Below are 22,279 nucleotides of genomic sequence, written 5' to 3'. Positions count from 1 at the left end.
ATAGATTTAAACCACATAAAACATTATTATATTTACATACAGTTGAAATTGCATTATACATACACTAGAGTTCAAAAATATTCGGTGGTGAGTTTGAAATATGTATTTGATCCCTGGCGATTTTGTAAGTTGGCACATCTGCAAGGTAAAAAACTTTCCTTTTTTTGATCATTTCATTTCAGTGTCACTCATTTCAAAAAGTGAAACTCACATATATTCATTACACATAGACTGAAATGTGTCAACCATTTCTTTCTTGTCATTTTGATGATTATGGCTCATAGATAATGAAAACCCAAAATTTGGTGTCTCAGAAAAATTTGAATATTGTACTCGTACTCATCTTCCGCTTCATCTGGGACCGGGTCGCGTGGGCAACAGACTCAGTAGAGATGCCCGGGCTTCCCAATCCCCAGACACCTCCTCCAGCTCCTCCGGGGGGAGCCCAAGGCGTCCCCAGGTCAGCCGAGAGACATAGTCCCTCCAGCGTGTCCTGGGCCGTGTCCTGGGCCTCCTCCCAGTGGGACGTGCCTAGAACACCTCCTAAGGGAGGCCTCCAGAGTTAGACAAAGAGCGGTTCAGATGCCTTCATGAGGACCGATTGAACGAGGCATGTGACGTCGCCGGGTACGGCATAGCCGGGTGCTCCACCCTGGAGCCAGGCCTGGGGTCGGGACTCATCAGCAAGCGCCTGGTGGCCAGGTAACTCCTCATGGGACCCAGCCAGGCAAAGCCCGAACGAGAGACCAACGGCCATCCCCCAGTGGTCCCACCATCTGCAGGGGTAACCATGAGGGTCTGGTGCAAAGGGGAACAGGCAACGGACGAAGGTGGAAATCTTGACAACCTAATCTCCGGATGCTTAGAATATTGTGAAAAAGTTAAATATTGAAAACTCATAGTGTCACATCAAAAATAGTTAGTTAACTCAAAACACCTGCAAAGGTTTCCTGAGACCACAAATGGTCTCAGGGTCAGGAGGCAAAACTATTATGGGGAAGACTGCTGACTGGACAAATGTCCTTAAGACATTAACACCCTCCACAAGGAGGGTAAGCCACAAAAGGTCATTGCTAAAGAATCTTGTTGTGTGCTGTGTTGAAGCATATTCATAGAAAGTTGAGTGGAAAAAAGTGGGGTGGAAAAAGGAGCACCAACATGCAACATGGGTAATTGCAGCCTTGAGAGGATTGTCAAGCTAAATCCATTCAGACTGGATCTGGAGTCAGCGCATCCAAAGCATCATCAGAAGCGTCTTACCTGGGCTAATGAGGAAAAAAGTTTTCATTACGTTTGGAAATCCAGGTCCCAGATTCTGGAGGAACAGTGAAGAACCACAGAATTCATGCTGCTTGAAGTCCATTGTGAAGTTTCCACAGTCAGTGATGATTTGGGAGCCATGTCATCTGCTGGTGTTGGTCCACTGTGTTTTCTGAAGTCTACAGTCAATGCAGCCATCTACCAAGACATTTTAGAGCACCTCATGTTTCCTTCTGCTGACAAGCTTTATGGAGATGCTAATTTCATTTCCAACAGGAGTTGGTACCTACCTGCCCACACTGCCAAAGGTACCAATCTTCTCCATGATTGTGTCGCCTGCTGACCTAGACTGAGAGACTATTTAGAGGCTCAGGAAACCCTTGCAGGTGTTTTGAGTTACCTAGCTAATTCGTTTTTAATATTTAATCTTTTCACAGTATTCAAATTTTCTGAGATGCCGAATTGCATTACCTGCAAGCCATAATCATCCAAATAACAAGAAATAAAGGCTTGAAATATTATATAAAAATATTGAACTTTTTTAAGATATCAGAATTTTTCAACATGTACCAAGAAATGTTTAAAACTCATTTCGGTGTCATTGAGTAAGCTTAGTGTTTAATCCCCAAGCAAATCGTAACAAAACTTTATTGGAAAGCACAGCAGTAAGACGATTCATGCAGCTGGTCAGCAGTTTTGCACACATCTACAGAGGGATTATACCCGCTGTACTGTACAGAAAATCATTGACTAAATCCTTTAGGTTTCTTCATAACCCAAACTTCAGCTCCCTCTACAGATTTTCTGTACAAGATGATTTAATACTTTTTAGATACTCCTCTGTAACTTTGGTACTATATTTTAAGTCATTGTCTTGTTTTAAGACCCATTTACTAACCAGGGAAATAGGTTCCTGTTAAACACTTGATAGTGGTTGAGTTGGTTTCAGTGCAGTGAAGTTATCCTGTACCCTTAGCAGGAAAAACAGCCCAAATCATAATACTTCCACTTGCTTGACTGTGACCATAGTATTTCTTAGTGTTCTTTCTCTTTCCAAGTAGAAGAAACGTGTATCCGTCCTTCCCAGAAAAGGTCTCTCCACTAAGTAACAAAATGTAACTGAGTTTCCAGCTAATAGCTCTTTTGGGAATCCCCATCTTGCTGTTAAAAGCTTATGTTGAACTGTTATCTTTGGTGTTTTTCATAGATTCCACAAAATAAATTTGAATAAAATAGATGTTTGTGACAGACTGCTGGAAAAAATATCTTTGTAGATCCCATTTCAAATTATTTTCTGCTAATATGTCTGTTTTGTAAACATGACGTTGATGCTTTCTTTGGGTTTAAGAGCTGTGTTACACGTGAGTGATTCATAGGTCAGTATCCAGTCACCATTTCCATTACTGTCTTGTCATGTCATTATAAATATCATAACATTTTAAGTCGGTTATGATTACCAGAAGTATTTCTAGGGATAGACAAAAAAAAAAGCCACAAGGTCACCCTCCCCACACCCTGACCCCTCCTAAAACACATCAGAAATGGCAACAAGAATGAAATAAACATTGGCTGTTAATATTGGCTCACTTTTACTTATTGGACCAATACCAGTATGTTAGAAATGACTAACATCTGCCAACACCGATGTTAATGCTGATATAACGTTCATCCCTAATTTTCTTTTACGCTAAATGCGTATTATATTTTTCAAATTTTTTCTTTAGATTCATTAATTTACATACACTAGGATTAATCTGTCTTTAAACTATCTGGCAAAACCTAGATGATAGTGATGTCATGGCTTTTTCGGGTTCTGACATTTGAGTAAAATGGAGGTGCACCTGTCACTCTGTTATGCCAGAGGCTGCATAAAAACCCTAATGGCAGTTTGTAAATGCACTTACAGATAAAAGCCTTTCTGGTCTGATGAAACTAAATTTGAAGTGTTCTGCCATAACTCCCAGCGTTATATTTGGATTAAATAAAGAGGAAGCATGCAAGTCTGAGAACACCATGCCAGCTGTAAGGTACATGGGTGGTAGGACAATGCTGCGTGGGGGTTATGCAGCAGGAAGGATTGGTGCACTTTAAGTAGAACATTAGATAGAAATATTTAAGCCACATCTCAAGACATCAGCCTCTTGGTAATACTTACTAACCCAAACCTGAAAACCTTCAGTGATTTTCAGAGGTTTAATATCAGACAATGAGAAAAAAAAAAGTTATGTGTCTTAATATACAGTGGATGTAAACATCTGGTTTTATCTGTATGTTTTGTTTCTGAGGTAGAGTCAGGATTTATATAAAATCTGCTGTAACTTACATTTCTACTGGTAACAAATTTGCAAATTTAATCCACCTCTCCATGCAGAAACCCTAAAAAGAATTTAAGATTAGGAGAACAGGGAACAAATCTTTCAAACATAAAGTAAAACAAGTTTAAATGCAGATAAGAGAAAATGAGGAGGAAAATACGAAGGGTATTTTCAGTATTATCTGTTTTCACCTTTTGACTGGAGCTGACGACTACCAGTCCTTTGAAATTGGCCAATTTTCTTCCCAGAAACCAACAGAAACACCATGTATTATAATAATGCCCATAATAGTGTGTATTCATGTCTTCTCCCCCAGTAGAATTGTGTTAATAAATACCATTTTGAAAAGGCAGCAACTTCTGAAGACAGCTGATTAGACTAATTACAGATTTAGCTCCAGCTCCGTCCACTTACCGTGGATTTTAGATTTCAGCCCCGACCCCCCCAAGCTCTTTCAGCTTCTCCCGGCCTGAACGGGCTAGATCAATATATTGAAAATGAAATCAATCGCAAACTGAGGGAGATCATTACACACCGCTGTTTCAAAGAGGGCTCTGCCTCAATTCCAGAAATACAACTGTGAGATTACCACCCACAACTCTGCAAATCCAAGACGTGGGGAGAAGAACTAATTATTTGTGGCAGATAATTGCTCTCAGGTTGAGCTAATACTACTGCCTGTGTGGGTGCAGGCACACGACAGCTCTATTCTGTGATGATATGGCCTTTTTTTTTTCAACAAAACCTCATTAGATAAAAGGGAGAAAAAGGGTTTGGAAAGTTTCTTTTCAAAGGAGAATGTGGTTTATTTCAGTCTCGCAATTTTCAGTTGGAAGTTATTGTATCTTCTGTGTTTTATCCATGTCTATTTGAGCAGATTTCCTCCAGCTATAGCTATGATAGAGAACAAACATAAGTTGGGAGAAATTCTGTGCGCTTTGGATTGGTATCAACTGTGAGTGTACACAGGTGTTGGGGGATTTGTCCGACTGACTCTACATCTGATCCTTTAGGTTTAATACTGGGTCGGGAACAGGCACGGTGATCAGCAAAGTTCAGGTCAGCCAGGGACGCTGGCATCAGCTGGTGGTGACTCGCAGCCGCCGAAACGGCATGCTCAGTGTGGACAGCGAGCCACACGTCCAGGGTGAAAGTCCTCCGGGTACGGATGGCCTCAACCTTGACACACCACTGTTCATCGGAGGGGTGACTGATGACCTCAAGCAAGAGTAAGGCCCCTTGTGGAGGCTGAATGTCTTGTAGGAGAGAGTAGCACAACAATTCTCAGTCCCAATCTTTTTGCTCCTCAGTGTTAAGGAGAGGACCGGGGTCACCACAGGCCTGGTGGGCTGCATCCGCATGCTGGACGTCAACAACCGAATGCTCAACATTCAGGAGAGCAACGGCGACAGGCTCTTTGGTGCCGGAGTAGGTGAATGTGGTAACAACCCCTGCCACCCAAACCCCTGCAAGAACGGAGCTGAATGCCAAGTCAAAGAGGCTGAGGTGTTCCACTGCAAGTGTAGCAATGGATTCTGGGGTAAGTTGGCGAAAGGTGAGAGTGTCTTCACTGCAGCGCTGATGTCCAGCAGGTTTTAGGTGCTTTGCAAATGTTTTGAACATTTTCACATTTTGTCACATTACAACTATTCTAATTCAGTCACATTGGACAGAGATGATGCGTTAACAATTGTTTTCCTGCCACTGATTCTCAATAGGGAATACTATCCCTGATGACACCTTTTTTTGTGGCGGGTTATTCTGTCCTTAGACATTTGTTGGTTTAATCATCCTTTTAAAGAGTTTACAGTTAGGTTTCAACAGAGAACAGCCAATAGGATCCTGTTTCTAGAAACTAGAGCAACTCAGCAGCCTTCGTGTGAACGGAGCAAGTCCGTGCCATTTTTCTGCAGTTTTACCAGATTTAGGGTGAGTGAGAGAGATGCAGCTTCGGTATAACACTTAAAAACATACGATCACTTTGAGATGAAGCCACTTTTATTTCCAAATGAGACAAGGGCGCACAGGGTGAGTTGGATTGAACTAATTTAGTGGTAAAGGAGGGTGGGTATAAAAGTTTGTGCTGCAAGTCTTAAAAAAGTATAATAAGAACTAGTAAAGATTTTATTAATATGTCAAACTGCAGAGGATGATCAGATTTTTTGTCACAAAAAATTCCAATAAAATACAATGTAGTTTATGGTTGTTATTAAAGGGGTATGAGTACTTTTCCAAGGTGCAGATATAAATTACTGTTCAAATGTCTAAAGTCATTCCTCACCTCTTTATATCTTCCTTCCAAGGAGCAAAGCTTGCCTGTGATGTTTTAAGTGCTTCTGGTCAGACATATGGGCTTGGTTTAAAACTTTTTCACAGCATTAGATATATTTTTATGCTAAATTCTAAGTAAGCTCGACAGCCCAATTTAAGAGTATAACTTACCTCCAGCAGAAGCACTGGAGCCAAACGTCTCATATCTCTGTGTACAACTTAGAAACAACAGATTAAATGTTGGCCCGGTTCACAGGATGGGAAAACTGATTGGCCACCGGACTTTGGGCAATGTCTTCATCTCTTTCGTCACTGTTTTCTCTCTCGAGCAGATGGGAACTAACAAACAACTGAGACGAGAAAGCAGAGGATTAGAAAACATCAGGACGTAGTCAAGTGTGTCCCTCGTTGGCTTACTGTGGATCGTTTCACACAGGAACTAAATGAACAGTTTGAGTCAGCTCTCATGCCTTAACGGTAGACTTTTTCCTCAGACAGGGGCAGAATATTGATTAAAACACAAAGTAATTTAAAATGGAAATTGAAGATGAATCACTTTATATTTAGTGTAAGAAATGCTTAAATATTTGGTTTATGACAGACTTCAGAAGAAAGATAAATAGTTCCGTATTCTACCGTGATGAGTGAAACATGGAAAGTAATAATGAGACTTGGACCTTTGCCTGTGGACTAATGTTATTTCCTAAAGTCAGTTTTAAAATGTTCATGATTTCTTTTATGGAATGAAAGGGGACAGTTCTAAGAAGCAGACAAGAGGGAATACATGATTGGGGAGAGCTGTAATTAGAAGGGAGGACATGCCAGGACAGCCAGATAAATGAAGGAAGTGAGGAAAGATCAGAGTTAAAGAGTTGAGAGAGGCGAAAGAGTTAGGGTAAAAAGGAGCTGTGGTGGCAGAGAAATGGGAGCAGAGGATGAAAATGCAGCCAAAAGCAGGAACGAGGGAAAGCAGGGCAGCCCTGTGAACTCAGCGGGGACAGGGTTCATTAACGCGCCCTCCTCACCACAGGCTCTGACTGTCGAAGTAATGGCGGGTGAATTCAGATGGGCTGTGGTGGAGGGCAAACCCATCATCCACCAGATGTGTGTGAGCTTTTCCAAACGTCTGCGTTGGCCCAGAAACATGGTTGCATGGCGAGGAGGCTCTCCACTGTTTGATTAGGATGTGGGATACAGTAAAAAACGTATACACCTCAAACCTTTCCACATTTTGTCCCAACAACAAACTTCAAATGTATTTTATTGGGATTTTATGTGACAGTGAATGTCACAATGTCACAGTGTTCTGTGAAGACCTCAGAGGTTTGTTCGAGAACATCAGTGAACAAACAGCATCATCAAGAGCAAGAAACACAACAGAATGGCCAAGGATAACACCATGGAGAAGTTTAAAGCTGGATTAGATTATAAAACAATATCATAAACTATTAATAGCTGTCAGAGCTTTGTTCAATCCATCATCATAAGAAAGAGTGTGTCACAACTGCAAACCTGCCAAGACATGGCTGTCCACCTAAGCTGGAAGAAGAGCACTGAACAGAGAAGCAGTCTGGAGTTTCATGGTAACTGTTGTAGCTGCATTGATCCACAGCTCAGGAGAAATAATCTGTTAATCGTAGCAAACTCCAAAGAATGGAAAGAAGAAAGCCAAATTGGGGAAAAGTCCATTTGCTAACACTCTCTTCCCATGATGAAACACGGTGGTGGCAGCATCAGGGTTTGGGGGTGTTTTTTTCATGCATACTCTCCATCGAATCTGACTGAGCTTCAGCTATTTTTAAAATAGAAAATGAAAAATCTTTATTTCTACACAGCTGGTAGAAATACAGTATCAGTAATTGCAATTAATGGTGGTTCAGCAAAGTATTGAATCAAATGCATGCCTCATGTTTTTTATTTTATTTTGAAAACCATGCATAATGTTCCCTCCACTTTACAATTATGCAGTAATTTGTGTTGATCTGCTGCATAAAATCACAGTAAAATGCATTAAGGTTTGTGGTTGTAATGTGACAGCATTTGGAAAAGTAACTGTTTTTTCAAACCCTTTTAATAAAACAACTAAAACAGGAGGGTGGAGGTTGAAAAATGTTGGAAATTCACTGATGCTTTATCTCATCCTGGGTATATATTTGTGTTTATTTAGGTCCTACTTGTGCTGACATCCATGACCCATGCAAACACAGCAAGTGCCACAGGACATCCCAGTGCAAGGCGCTCCCTGAAGGAGGCTATAAATGCGAGTGTCCCATGGGCCGTGAAGGAAAACACTGCGAGAGAGGTCATTTTACTTAACCTTTTATCCTACTTATTTTTTTTCTGACATTTGAAACCTGTATCCTGTCTTGAAACGGAAGCATGAAAAGTTCAAGCCTGGTGGTATTGGGGGCAATGGAAAGGGTTGATGCGTTACAAAGCTGCGGCAGATGATTGGCCCCAATGGGCCATTCACCGCATCGTCTCAGGTATGCTTGTTAGTGAGGAAATGGAAACATTCCCTTCCTCCCTGCCTAACCCGCCCACAGGTATTGTGCTCCAACTTGCTTGTTGCTTAGTTTCACATGGCAGAATGGGGCGGCTGGTGGGTAGCACAGCTCGGATGCCTTTTGAAGTTCATCATTAGAAGTTTTGACGGTGTCACGTTGTGAAGTCTACTTATGTTCTTCCCTCCCTGCCTTTGTAGAGGCTGTCATAAACGCTGGAAATTAAGGAGAATATGCTGTCATGCATTCTCTAAACAAAAGAGAAGACATACATCCACGTGCCTCCGGGAATAAAGAAAAACCATATGGGAGTAGCCTCCATCCTCTCTGAGTCTCAGTTAGTGGGTGATTAAAATAAATTGAGGTGAACCAAAATCGATGCTGCGTGAGCATGAGCGTCTCCCATTCCAAAAGGGTATTTTTACAAAGGAATCAATGAGATGACTAATCGCATCGGTCCTCCCCGCTCACTGTGATTAATGGCAGCATCAGTCAGCCGGAGTGTGAGTGCCAGACAGGAGCTTGCAGATAAGAAGGCAGTGAGGCGGACGTCCCCTCAGAGTACTGTACTCTTAACAGTTAAAAAGACAGGTATCTTAGAGCGCGCTCATCACGGGCCTGAAGGTGAACATACTCATAATGTGAAGTGTGTGTGTATATGTGTGCATGTGCTAAGCTAAGGTTTCCATTCTAATCCGGCCAGGGTTCGTCAGTGCAGCTTGTCGCTTGATACATTCACAGTCAAGGACTTTCCTCAAGGGTTTACCAGTAGGGCTGAATCACCTACTTTCCTCATGATTTCACCCTGTGATAATGTGAATCCTTATAATTTACAGATGAAAGCAACATCACTTAGAAAAATACACTCCAGTGGGAGCTTTGGCTCCAACAGGGGTTTCCAGTTGCTACATTTACAGCACAAATCAGGGACCGCTTTGTGTCTGTGTGTGAATCTCAGCACACCCCAAGCTGCTTAGCAGCTGATTGTTACTGCAGACACAAACACCTTTAAGCTATTAGCTAGACTTATCTGTAAACCTTAGATATAGTTTTTCACCAATACAACATCTCAGCTTTTCTATTTGTTTTGTTATTATGATATAAATCTGAATTTAGAGATTAGATCTCCGCTCCAACAAGCAAGCCTCCACCCTCACGTCCCCCATGTCTTTATTTGAATGTTTTAAACCAAATTCCAGCTATAAAGATGATTCATTGTGTTCGGTACAGCTGCAGCAAAATGTTTGATCCATAAGTGAGAATACTCTACGGATTTTGGAAAAATTGTGGAACTTTTAAACACATGGAAAGAGTCTGGGAAGACTGGAATAGCTAGATTTTGTTATCAGAGATATTCAGAGAGTATTTCAGTTTGTTAGTGTATTCTCCATCCATCCATCTATCTATCTATCTATCTATCTATCTATCTATCTATCTATCTATCTATCTATCTATCTATCTATCTATCTATCTATCTATCTATCTATCTATCTATCTATCTATCTATCTATCTATCTATCTATCTATCTATCTATCTATCTATCTATCTATCTATCTATCTATCTATCTATCTATCTATCTATCTATCTATCTATCTATCTATCTATCTATCTATCTATCTATCTATCTATCTATCTATCTATCTATCTATCTATCTATCTATCTATCTATCTATCTATCTATCTATCTATCTATCTATCTATCTATCTATCTATCTATCTATCTATCTATCTATCTATCTATCTATCTATCTATCTATCTATCTATCTATCTATCGTTACACATGGCCACTGTTTCCACTATACTGATAGTCACTGTTTATATTTACAATTGGATGAAAAAATGGAAATAAAAGCTTTAGGAAATTGTATATGGAACATTCTAGAATTTTGACATGAAAAGTTTGTAGAAATGGCGCGGCGCTGATGGTGTAGGGGTTAAGTGCGCGACCATGTGCAGAGGCTACAGGCCTCAAAGCGGCTGTCCCTGGTTCAAGTCCCAGACCTGGCGACATTTGCCAAATGTCTCCCCCTCTCTCTACCCCTCTATCCCGTCTGCCTCCTGTCAAAAAATAAATAAATAAAGGCTACTAAGGTGGAAAAAATATATTTAAAAAAGTTTGTAGAAATCCTGAAAGAGCCCTAAAGCTGGGGCACACTGCAGGATTTCTTTGCCTGATTCCCAGAGTGGAAAAATCTCTTGCTGTCTACATTAGTTGTGGAAAGTTGGCAGGTCGGCATAGAAGTAATGAGAGGGGGTAAAGATGCGACTTTGCAGGTGTGTGAGGGAACAGTCTCGACCCGACCCCAGTTGCAGTCACTCAATCATATTTGACAGTTTTGAGCCAAACCTAGGTGCAGTGGTAGCATGAAGCGATTACTGACCCAACCACAAATACGTGTTGCCAAGAACCAGGTAAAATTTGGAGGGTGAAACACAGCATCAGCTGTGAGCAGATGTTTTATCTGAAAACGTTATTTGGAAATATACAACATCAAAATCATAAATGCAAAATAACAGAGGGCACAGTGCAAACTATCAACTAACTAATAACATTTCAGTCACAGTTTAAGCAGAACTCAGTGATTAAACAAATGGAAGAAAGATGAAAGAGAGAAGACCCCCAGATATATAAATTCAGAAAATCATAAAATTAAAATAGGTGATTTTATCAGGAGTTTAATTAGGGTTTTGTTTTAAAGAATTGACATTCATATATTTTCCAATTAGAATTAAGTTGTTTATCCACAATTCTACATTTTTGTTTAAATAATACAGTCCAAACACTATATGCTTGTCTGTTAAGATAGAAATAACAAACATTTTTAGAGTAACGCCAAACTGTCATCTTCGCAATAGTTTCCACAAGAGTTTCATGTGACCAGTTGGCTTTAGTTGGTCTTTCAAATCCTGTAGTCTGTGATCCCTTATCAGTCTGTTGAAAAGCTGAGACTGTTAAAGTTTTCTATTGTGTCCCCAACTTAAGGTGTTGGAATTCCATTCAATTAACATGATTAGGAAGTACCAATAATTTCAACTGCAGAACTCCTGTATCGGAAATTACTTCGGTCCAAAAATGATCACTAGTCTGGGTGACATATAATGAGCCCAGTCCTACCACCTGCAATGCAGCATATACCATGCCATCATTCCAGTCAGAACCAGTCAGGAACAAAATAAAAATCCCTTTGCTTTGCTGTCAGAAAGAGACAGGTTGTTCTGGTAAGTGTGAGTTCAGATTGGAGGCAGTACCACAAGGCAAAATAATATTACAACCGGGGCAGATTAAGTCCATAAGAATCTTCCACTTGGAATCAAGCACCAAATTTGGCACAAAAGATGTCGAGGATCTACTTTATAAGAAAAGTATGTTATCCTGCTGAAAATCCAAGATGGCCACCAGTTTTCAAAACTGCTGCCTTGTCAAATAAAAAAAAGGTTTCCGAATGAGAACTTGAATGAACAGAAATGTGTTAATGATCCAGATATCAAAATTAACGTATTCTGACTAGAAGAATTCAATGGTGACTTGCCAGATTTCAAGATGGCGGCTATTACATGACTCAAAATTAGCGTTTCAGAAGTTGTCCGATCACAGATATTGCATGAAGTTGAAGGCCAACATCCAATGTCATTCACTGAAATGCTGTAGTCAAGCTTTATTGGTTTGTGTTATTTTATAAGAATGATGTCAAAGCACAACCAGGGCACACTGGTGACATCACTGCTGTGAGCCTCAACATGGTGTTCAGTGTCAGCTTGTAGTGTACTAGCTGTAGTTGTATGTTAACTAATTGATGTAGTAGTGTACTCACTGTAGTTTGAAGTATATGTTAGCATCCCAAATGCTATCTTATAAGCTCCTGTATAAATCTAAACAAGAAGTTAGGCTGTAGTATTGTAGTTAGATGGCCGCACCTGAATTAATCCATACTTCATTAGCCAGCTGGGTTTTTATTGTCTAAATACATTTGTTAGTGTGGGCAAAATACTCCACTGGACAGTATTTTTAAGGCGTAAAGCTGTGAGCTTTAGTTGTTTTGTCATTGCCTCTCTTGGTTTATTGGGTTTTGATGGGTTTACTGCAATTACTAAGAATGTTGACTTCCTCAAATATTAATAAGAGTGCCCCAGAGAATAAACATTGCAGTTTTGCAAGTGTTCATTTCTGCTCATTAATCTGACATTTTAGCTAAAGGTTGCAAATAAAAAGTTCTGCATTGCCAATTTTGTTTTCTTCTTTTTAGGCTTGATGCCTATATGTGTTTTTCTGACACCGGCTGACCTCTTGTGTCTTATTGATCCTCGTATGAGGCTGAGCAAATGGGTGAAAAGGAGAAAAACCACCCACACACTCACGCTGCTGCTTGAGAAAGTAAATTCTGTGCCTCTTTTCTTGCTCCAGTGGAGTTTAGTTTAGCAAAGAATTTAGTGCATTCCTATTTTTTCCCTCATTTCCATGGTCTCTGCCATCATCATTTGCAGTCTTCTGCACAATAGCTAATTAGCTTTTTCATCTCTGTCTTCCTCCTCCAGCTTGACTCTACTCAGCTAATCCCAGCCAATTACAAATAAAAGATGCCTTGCCAGCTGCAAAGGTATCTGTGTGAACTTGCGTGTTTATGTGAGTGTTTAGAAAATCACATGGCGCTGAATGATGGTAGTTTTTGCACCATAAACACATACCCCTTCAGGTGACACTTGAATGATTTTTAATGTCAAGCCACTTGTTAGAAGATGGCCCGGTGCCATTCCTAATGACTCCAGACAGCCAGGCGGAGGCACGTCCTAAAGACATGAATTTGCAAAAAGGCCTGCCAGAACACAATGACTTCATTATTTCCTGAGTCCCAGACGTGTGTTAAACCCTCCATGTCTCCGAAGGTTCTTTGTCATCCAGTGGCGTGCTGTGTAATCAGTCTGGCATGAGTAGTTTTGGATTTTTGTTTTGTTTTCAATTTTTTTTTTTATTTCCACAGAGAGAAAGTCTTAATCTCAGAGGCTACACACACACACACACACACACACAAATCCATCTCTGACAGGTCCCCTCGAAGATATACCGACTATCTCTGAATTTAAATTCTGCTGGCAAAGAAAAAACAAGACCTGGGTTTGAATCTCCTTGCGCCTCTGTTTTTCCAGTGACTGAGAGGAGAGGGGCTTACATGCCTCTGTTCAGCGGAGACTCGTACCTAGAGCTGAAGGGGCTTCATCTCTACGGGCACGATCTACGGTAAGTCCCGTGTCTCAGTGTGAAATGTGCACAGTGTTAGATGAATGTTACGGATAACACTAAACACCATGTAGTTTTTAAAGATCTAACAGTTTTGTGCCTAAGGCGAACAAGGAGCTTATGCCTTTTTAAGTCTGAGCTGAATTGATAATGAAAACTACACAACTAATCTTCCTTAGGCCCTAGCATTTTGATAACTCTGTGGGGTGTGTTCACATGCTTGTGTTTGTATCGTGCATGCAGTCAGAAGTTCAGCATGACGGTGGTTCTCATGGCCAATGACTCCAACGGTCTGATCTTCTACAACGGGCAAAAGTCGGACGGAAAGGGAGACTTCATCTCTCTGTCCTTGAATAATGGGTTCTTGGAGTTTCGCTACGATTTAGGAAAGGGACCAGCTATTATCAGGTTCAGTCAATTTAATGAAAACCAACATCTGAAGCACATCAATGTTGAGATTATAATGAGGTTGCTTGTCTTTATGTGATGCAATCTATATCTGTGTGTGATTCAGGAGTAAGAACCCAATGAAGTTGAAGGTGTGGAACACCATTGACCTGGAGCGCTCCTTCCGTAAAGGCGAGATCATGTTGAACAAGAAGGACCCAGTTCGGGGAGAATCACCAGTAAGAAACAGCAAGCTAACAGACAAACTCGTGCCAATGGTTATCTTTCCAATCAGCATGCAGGACCATTGAGCCTGTGGTTAGCCTTGCTTCTGCCCCTGTATACTCATCTGCTCGCTTGCAACCCATCAACCCCACATTTTTGGGCTTTTTGGTGCTTCTATTTTCATTTGCAATGCTACTCCTATGCAGAATGCCACTTTCTTGCAATTGTTCAATTGCAAAATACTGCTTGGATGCAATATTTAAAATGCAGTTTTATTTTTGGTTCCTCAGCAAGCAAATTGAATGTTTGACAATTTGCTCTTTTCTTGACCTTAATTCAAACTGATATCATGGCAACATTCAACCATAATATTCCATTTGCATTAGTGCCAATGTCACACGGTGTGTGAGAGAGTAGAGTCTCTTTAAATCAGGTTTTTACTAATAGTTTTTCACATTTTAATCTTTCTTTAGCAGTGAGCTCAGTTAGCCTGGCTAGCATTACTAAAGCAACAGTCTCTAATTTTTAGGGAATATAAATACAGCAAAAGGCTGCCAAAATTTCCAAATCCAGTATGATCCATAACAGACAGAGGCTGGAACTTCAAAAGGATAAAACATTGCGAGTTTTCTGTGCTCCAATCAGCCTTTATGTTATCTGCTGAAAGTATGTCTCTCTCTCAAACATGTCTTGACATGTTGAAGAAATTAAAATTGCTTGTTCCATCTCTGACTCAATTTGAAACACCTTGCTAATACTGAAATAACAAACATTCACTTATCTTCATTTAGTAAGAACATCCACACAGAAGAGTGTAGTTGTTAGTCCAACCTGGTAAGCGCTCACATATGGTGCTTTCACGTAACAGAAAAATGTTACTGATCGACCAGTCACCTATCTGGCCCGATCAAGCTGAAAATATCTCTGTACCTCTCTCGGTGAGAAGGAAAACCTCAGTTGTGGATAGCTACTTTGACGAGCTAATTCAGATCTGTTGGCTTTAACTCTTAAGCTCCTTAGCTTGTTTGTCTCCAAGAGATAAAACTTGGTTGTGTACAGAAAAATCAAAGGCAGCCTTTACTGCTGCTGGTTTACAGTCAATTTTATAAATTCCACCTTTGCAGGTGTATCTTGGGAGTTGGAGGCAGATAAGGGAGATATCAGCAGCAACAGGAGCATAATGAAATTTCTGAGTTCATTGCCTAGACCAATAAAGCAGGTACAAGCCTTTAAATGAAGGTGATCTTATAGTGTGATAAGTCTGTAAGTCTTCCAATTAGATTATAGAGTGTAGATTGTGATTATGAACATGCACTGCACTCTATCAGCTCTGTCGTCTTTTACAGTTAAAAAGATGCTCCGTTTCTTTCCCTCTGACTGCTCAGTCTCTCCTCCAATAATCAGTATGGTAATTGTGTTTTAGTCCAGCAACATAGGCAGAAAATCTTATTAAAAGAAGAGAGTAAGGGAAAAGCGAAGACGTGCAGGGGGATGGGGTGGGGAGGGTGACGGGAAGACACAGGGGATGAGCTGAGACTAGTTATGGAGCTCAGAACTGAGACCCTATAGATTTAGGCTCTCAGCTAATTCTCTCCTACATCAGCTGTAAGAGCTGGGGGGGGGGGTTACAGTACGTCTCACACAGAGAAACCCACATGATGCATGCAGACACATTTTTGCTTTTCTGGGAGTGATCATCATATCAAAGAGTGCTAAGGCTGCTGGAGTAATGGAATCCAAACCTTTAAAGGTATAGATAGGAGAGGTAAAAATCGACTCCTCTTATTTAATGGCAGCAGACAGCAAATGAGGTTGGGTAAGGAGGCACTATTCGCAGTCGTTCATCCATAAAGTTTTTTTTTATTCTTTTCATCTTTTCCTAATGGCACCATCTGCCTTGTGCATGGACTTCTTAGACAGCTTCTCATTTGCATTCACTCTAGCACAGCTGTTTTTATTGTAAATGTACAATATATATTACAACATGCATTCCTCAGATTTTCTGCTCTTATTTTATGCCACTTTTCCGTGCTACATTTTAATGCTCTGATAGATATGTGTGTTTCTGATTATAAATGTTTCTATTTGCTTTGCATGCCTCTATGTGCACAAACACATACTAGTCTCCCCCCCCCCGATAACTCTGTTCTTCCCTATTTTCTTTCCTTCTCTTTGATGTGCTGTCTGGATATCAGAAATCACGCAAGGTAATGAGACAAGTCCCAGTCACACCTCAGCCCTGTTTCATTTGAGCCGCTCACCGTGTCCTCTCACCCCCATCTCTTCATTCAACAACAAAAAAGCAATAAACAAAAATTCTGCAGAGCAGCAGGCAGCTTTGAAAGTACTACTTCTGTGTGGAAACTTTGCCATTTCATAAGCTCATATGTGCACACACAGCACCAAAGATGCTGTTGAAGAGCACGGTTTGGCTTTCACCTCGGTCCATCTGCTGCGGGGGTGGGAGGGGGTGGGAAGGCGGGTGGGCAAGAGAAAAAGAGACAGTCATCCTTGAGATGGCCATTGTTTAAAGGAACAAAGAGACATTTTCATTAGTCCGGCGTGGGCAGGGGTATCACGGCGGTGCTGTGTGCCTGTCGAAAAAGTGAGAACGAGGTGGATATATACCAAATGAGATGGTGAGGTGCTAAGCCAAGTCCACCTGTTCTTTTGTCATCCGCTCTCACTTTTGTTGCGCACAGGAACACTCCCCCATCGTAGCATGAAGACCCTCACTCTTTTGACCCACTCACTCACCCGTACAAAGCCATACACAACAAACACATGGTACATCACCCAGCGAGTGTCACTAGGAAGATCCCATTGCCCGTTTTAGTCGGTGCAAATTATCACCTGTTTTACAACAGACTTGAACGCAATCTGTTGCCTGATTCCATGAAGTCCCATTCTATAACAGCAGATTTACGAGATGTGTAAGGCTGGTAGGGAAAACCCTGACACATTTGTATCTAGCAACAGGTTGCCAAGTTCTGACTGAAGGGAGCAAAACACAGTATTTTACAATTTTACAATCTTGTTTGTAAAAGATTCTGAAAACTGTTTATCATTTTCCTTCCCCTTCACAATTATTTACTACTTTGTGTTGGTCTATGACAATAAATTCCAGTCAGATACATTGATGTTCATGGTTGTAAAGTGATAGAATTGGCAGGGACTCTCTGTACACCTCACTGCCTGAGGCGGTCAAACTTTGTCCTATATTTGGTGCAAACTTTTGGCAAAGTCTGGACCTATGAGTCACAACTGGGTCAAGCTGCTTCAGCCAGGGTCCTTGCCTCGTCTTTGTTGGAAACAGCTGAAAGGTGTTCTGACACAGCCCCATCATCTCGGCCAAGTTCCACTGCCTCCTGCACTCCAAATCCTAAATCCTAAATAAAAGCAGAGCCTGTGTCAGCTTGCCTGTTTATTTGTCCTCTTCCATCATGTTTTTTTTTCCAGTAATTAACTCCATCTTACCCTTTCTGGCAGTTACTGCCCTACAAAAAATAAATAAAGATCATTAGTTACCTCTCTTTGAAGTGGGCACGCTCTTTGGCATCACCTTCTTTCTAATCCAAATCGGCAGCCCCAAATGCTTTAGTGGAAAGAATCAGATTTCATGGCCATCTGACGAGCAAATTAATGGCAATTAATTCTACTCCACAGTCATCTGCTGGAAAGGTCGCCGCTTATAATCAGCTATTCATTAGAGAGGTCTGCAAAGACCTATCCATATCACAAGTGCAGCCTGCTCTTGATTTTTCTTTTGTTGTCCATTTTCTGGTTCACAGTGGATGATTGATCATTCTCACTGGGAGACAAAGAATGTGTTTTAGCATTAATGAAAGGCAGCAAAGTGCAGTCAGCTGGGAAAACCTGCCGTTTATTAGGTATCTTTACATTCTTGGGCATAAATGCAAACAGTGCCTAGCAAAAGTATACGTACCTCTTATTCTAACGACAATTTTATTTGGTTAGTATATGTATGTTATATGTAATATACATATTTTTACAAATAAAAATCTGAGCATTTATCAGAGAGACAGCCAAAATGCCTATGGTAACTCTGGAGGAGCTGCAGAGACCCACAGCTCAGGTTGGAGAAGACAACTACTAGTCGGTGGGTGTACTGTACATGTTCTTCTGGTGCTCAAATTAAACAGAAACTGAGCTTTTTGGCTTACATGGAGAGTGTTATGAGTGAACATAATCCCCCCACTGCAAAACGTGGTGGCTGTGGAAGGTCTTGACACATTTTTTATATGCAACCTTGTGCTGGTTTGTCTCATTGAATATTTTAGTTATGATTTGACAAAATGGAGATCTAGATTTTGTGAATACCTTTGCAAGGCCTTTTGTCTATTACATATTGCAACACTTTAAAGCATTTTGCTGGAAATAGCAAACTCCTGACTGGGTATGGAAATGATTCAAATGAAAATGAAGCTTCTTTCTAAGCTCTGTCTCACCTTCTGAAACGTTTGTTGTGTCCTGTCTCATCAGAACAAGCACACAGATCTGAACCTGAAAGAGTCGCTCTTTGTCGGCGGAGCTCCCGATTACAGCAAACTAGCAAGAGTTGCTGCACTCACGGAGGGATTCAAGGGAACCATCCAAAAGGTAAAAAGGTTTACAAGCTGCAATTCACAGCAGACTGTGAATCCTGTGAATCGCAATGACTCAGGTCTCCTGAGCCTCACAATAAACTGCAGCAAAGTCAAACAAGAAGTTTTTAGCTGTCCTGCTGTCAGACTACAGACCCTCATTTTAGTCATTTTCAGTCATAAGCTCACACTGTGACGAGAAGTGGCTCTGCTCATTAGGATTAGCTCACACTAATTTTAGAATGCGTATTTTGAAGTCCCTCCATTTTGCTGCTCTCAGATCTTTCCCTGACAAATTTCCAGTTATTTTCCCCTCTCAGCTTTCTAGCAAACAGCTCATCTCCGAGCGCCCAAAATAACTCGGTAAAAAACAAAGGGCTGGATGGAAGTGTTTGCACGAACTTGTCAGAAGTTCTTGTCGGCAAACTATCCCTCCCCTCACAGTCAGAAGCAAAACGTGGCATTTGTCATGTTTTGCCTCAGGAGAATTGTTAATTATTTTTAAGAAGGTATGTATTTGCAGTGTAATCAGTGTGTGGATTTGAAAGCTGTTGTCTGAGACACATGGTATCCACAGCTTTATTCTAAAGCTCTCATTAGATCCTAGGATGTGTTCAGTCATTAAGTTTAATGATCCTTCAATAGAAAACTCAGTGGCCTTTAAATGAATGCTTTTAATACAAAAGTTGAAACGAAAATAATTTTGGAATATGCTGTAATGGAAGAAAAACATTCTGATCACTTTAACTGTGAATTAGGTTTAACAGAGCTGCCATAAAAGACAAGAACAAAGTTCTAAAGTAGCTTAAATAAAATGTATGATAGGAACTTAATGAATACTTTTTAATTGAATTGAATTAACACTAGTTTTTTGGAAAATGTATTGCTTTTCTAAAAACTTTACTTGTGTTTTAAAGGAAAACTGAATTTGAGCTACCTCAGACCTTTTATCTTGTGCCCTGTTAGTTCTACATGTATATGCGATACACAGCTGCCTGCAGGTCGTGTACAGCATGCACCCCGTCTGTTGTAAACATATTTTCTCTATTTGCTTCTTAACCTCCTCCTAACCCTGCGACCCCCTGCAGTGAGTCTGCCTATATTTGTCATAGAAATCGCCTACTGGATCAAAACATCTCCAACATTTCCAAGCTTGGCACATCCACGGTAACGGCTGGCTTCTACTTCGAAAGTAATCAAACCTTTTGCTTTCTGCTGCCACAAATTGGCCCAACCTGCAGTTTAACATTTTTTGAAAAATTATGATATATTGATTATCAAAGAATGATCCAACTTTTCAATTTACAGTTTGAGGGGAAATATAAGTTTGCCTTTCTGAACTGAGGAGTAAAGAGTTAGCGGCAAACATACCTGTTAACATTATATAAAGTTTGTCACTAACAGGATTTTCTCTTTCAACTTTGAATCTTTGAATTGTCAAGCTCTCTTTGAGTTAGAGGTCACTTCACATGTTCTGTGCTCCAATCAGGATTTAGCATAATCTGACACCAAATGTCATGATTATTGTGGTGTATTTTCTTGCTGTCAACTTTTCTTGCTGTCGTATTAAACACCACCCAGGGGTCACAGGGACCTGAGTCTGAGACTTGGCCTTGAAGCAAACCTAAATAGAGCAAAGACTCAAGACTTGACATGGACTTAAGGTTTGCCTCTTAAGACTTGACTTGGACTCGAGGTGAACAAGCTTGAGGTTTGGGATTTGGGACTTGAGAATTGCTTTGGACCCCAGGTTAGGTACACAACTCATTGACTTCAGGTTTGAGACTTGACTCAGACTCCAGGTGTGGGACATGAGCCTCTTGACTCAAGATTCATAGCAATCCGTTGAATGTTTATGTGCGTTAAAGAAAAATAGGTAACAATCAGAACATGATTTGAATTTATAGCCTATAACAATGCAGTGTTATAGGTGGTATAGAAGACATACAGGTCCTTCTCAAAATATTAGCATATTGTGATAAAGTTCATTATTTTCCATAATGTCATGATGAAAATTTGACATTCATATATTTTAGATTCATTGCACACTAACTGAAATATTTCAGGTCTTTTATTGTCTTAATACGGATGATTTTGGCATACAGCTCATGAAAACCCAAAATTCCTATCTCACAAAATTAGCATATCATTAAAAGGGTCTCTAAACAAGCTATGAACCTAATCATCTGAATCAACGAGTTAACTCTAAACACCTGCAAAAGATTCCTGAGGCCTTTAAAACTCCCAGCCTGGTTCATCTCTCAAAACCCCAATCATGGGTAAGACTGCCGACCTGACTGCTGTCCAGAAGGCCACTATTGACACCCTCAAGCAAGAGGGTAAGACACAGAAAGACATTTCTGAACGAATAGGCTGTTCCCAGAGTGCTGTATCAAGGCACCTCAGTGGGAAGTCTGTGGGAAGGAAAAAGTGTGGCAGAAAACGCTGCACAACGAGAAGAGGTGACCGGACCCTGAGGAAGATTGTGGAGAAGGGCCGATTCCAGACCTTGGGGGACCTGCGGAAGCAGTGGACTGAGTCTGGAGTAGAAACATCCAGAGCCACCGTGCACAGGCGTGTGCAGGAAATGGGCTACAGGTGCCGCATTCCCCAGGTCAAGCCACTTTTGAACCAGAAACAGCGGCAGAAGCGCCTGACCTGGGCTACAGAGAAGCAGCACTGGACTGTTGCTCAGTTGTCCAAAGTACTTTTTTCGGATGAAAGCAAATTCTGCATGTCATTCGGAAATCAAGGTGCCAGAGTCTGGAGGAAGACTGGGGAGAAGGAAATGCCAAAATGCCAGAAGTCCAGTGTCAAGTACCCACAGTCAGTGATGGTCTGGGGTGCCGTGTCAGCTGCTGGTGTTGGTCCACTGTGTTTTATCAAGGGCAGGGTCAATGCAGCTAGCTATCAGGAGATTTTGGAGCACTTCATGCTTCCATCTGCTGAAAAGCTTTATGGAGATGAAGATTTCATTTTTCAGCACGACCCGGCACCTGCTCACAGTGCCAAAACCACTGGTAAATGGTTTACTGACCATGGTATCACTGTTCTCAATTGGCCTGCCAACTCTCATGACCTGAACCCCATAGAGAATCTGTGGGATATTGTGAAGAGAACGTTGAGAGACTCAAGACCCAACACTCTGGATGAGCTAAAGGCCGCTATCGAAGCATCCTGGGCCTCCATAAGACCTCAGCAGTGCGACAGGCTGATTGCCTCCATGCCACGCCGCATTGAAGCAGTCATTTCTGCCAAAGGATTCCCAACCAAGTATTGAGTGCATAACTGTACATGATTATTTGAAGGTTGACGTTTTTTGTATTAAAAACACTTTTCTTTTTTTGGTCGGATGAAATATGCTAATTCTGTGAGATAGGAATTTTGGGTTTTCATGAGCTGTATGCCAAAATCATCCGTATTAAGACAATAAAAGACCTGAAATATTTCAGTTAGTGTGCAATGAATCTAAAATAT

General features: G+C 40.9%; 1 protein-coding gene across 9 annotated transcripts in view; it reads left to right on the top strand.

The window, feature by feature from the left end:
* The window catches only part of agrn (agrin), a 414,019-nt gene that overhangs the window by 370,719 nt on the left and 21,021 nt on the right, over positions 1 to 22,279 (top strand). For 5 of the 9 annotated variants that reach the window (XM_047373566.1, XM_047373582.1, XM_047373613.1 and 2 more), the window contains 8 exons: positions 4,589 to 4,804; positions 4,886 to 5,115; positions 8,014 to 8,148; positions 13,496 to 13,586; positions 13,830 to 13,994; positions 14,101 to 14,212; positions 16,394 to 16,405; positions 18,702 to 18,818. In XM_047373566.1, the coding sequence (XP_047229522.1) occupies positions 4,589 to 4,804; positions 4,886 to 5,115; positions 8,014 to 8,148; positions 13,496 to 13,586; positions 13,830 to 13,994; positions 14,101 to 14,212; positions 16,394 to 16,405; positions 18,702 to 18,818 (1,078 nt within the window). The remainder of the gene's footprint in view (positions 1 to 4,588; positions 4,805 to 4,885; positions 5,116 to 8,013; positions 8,149 to 13,495; positions 13,587 to 13,829; positions 13,995 to 14,100; positions 14,213 to 16,393; positions 16,406 to 18,701; positions 18,819 to 22,279) is intronic. The other 4 variants (XM_047373574.1, XM_047373623.1, XM_047373597.1 and 1 more) reach the window with 1 other exon arrangement.

The sequence above is a fragment of the Girardinichthys multiradiatus genome, chromosome 1 (genome assembly GCF_021462225.1).
Source record: "Girardinichthys multiradiatus isolate DD_20200921_A chromosome 1, DD_fGirMul_XY1, whole genome shotgun sequence".
NCBI classification, from domain to species: Eukaryota; Metazoa; Chordata; class Actinopteri; order Cyprinodontiformes; family Goodeidae; genus Girardinichthys; species Girardinichthys multiradiatus.
The sequence above is the reverse complement of the archived record's forward strand: the minus strand, read 5'-3'. Positions and strand labels throughout refer to the sequence as shown.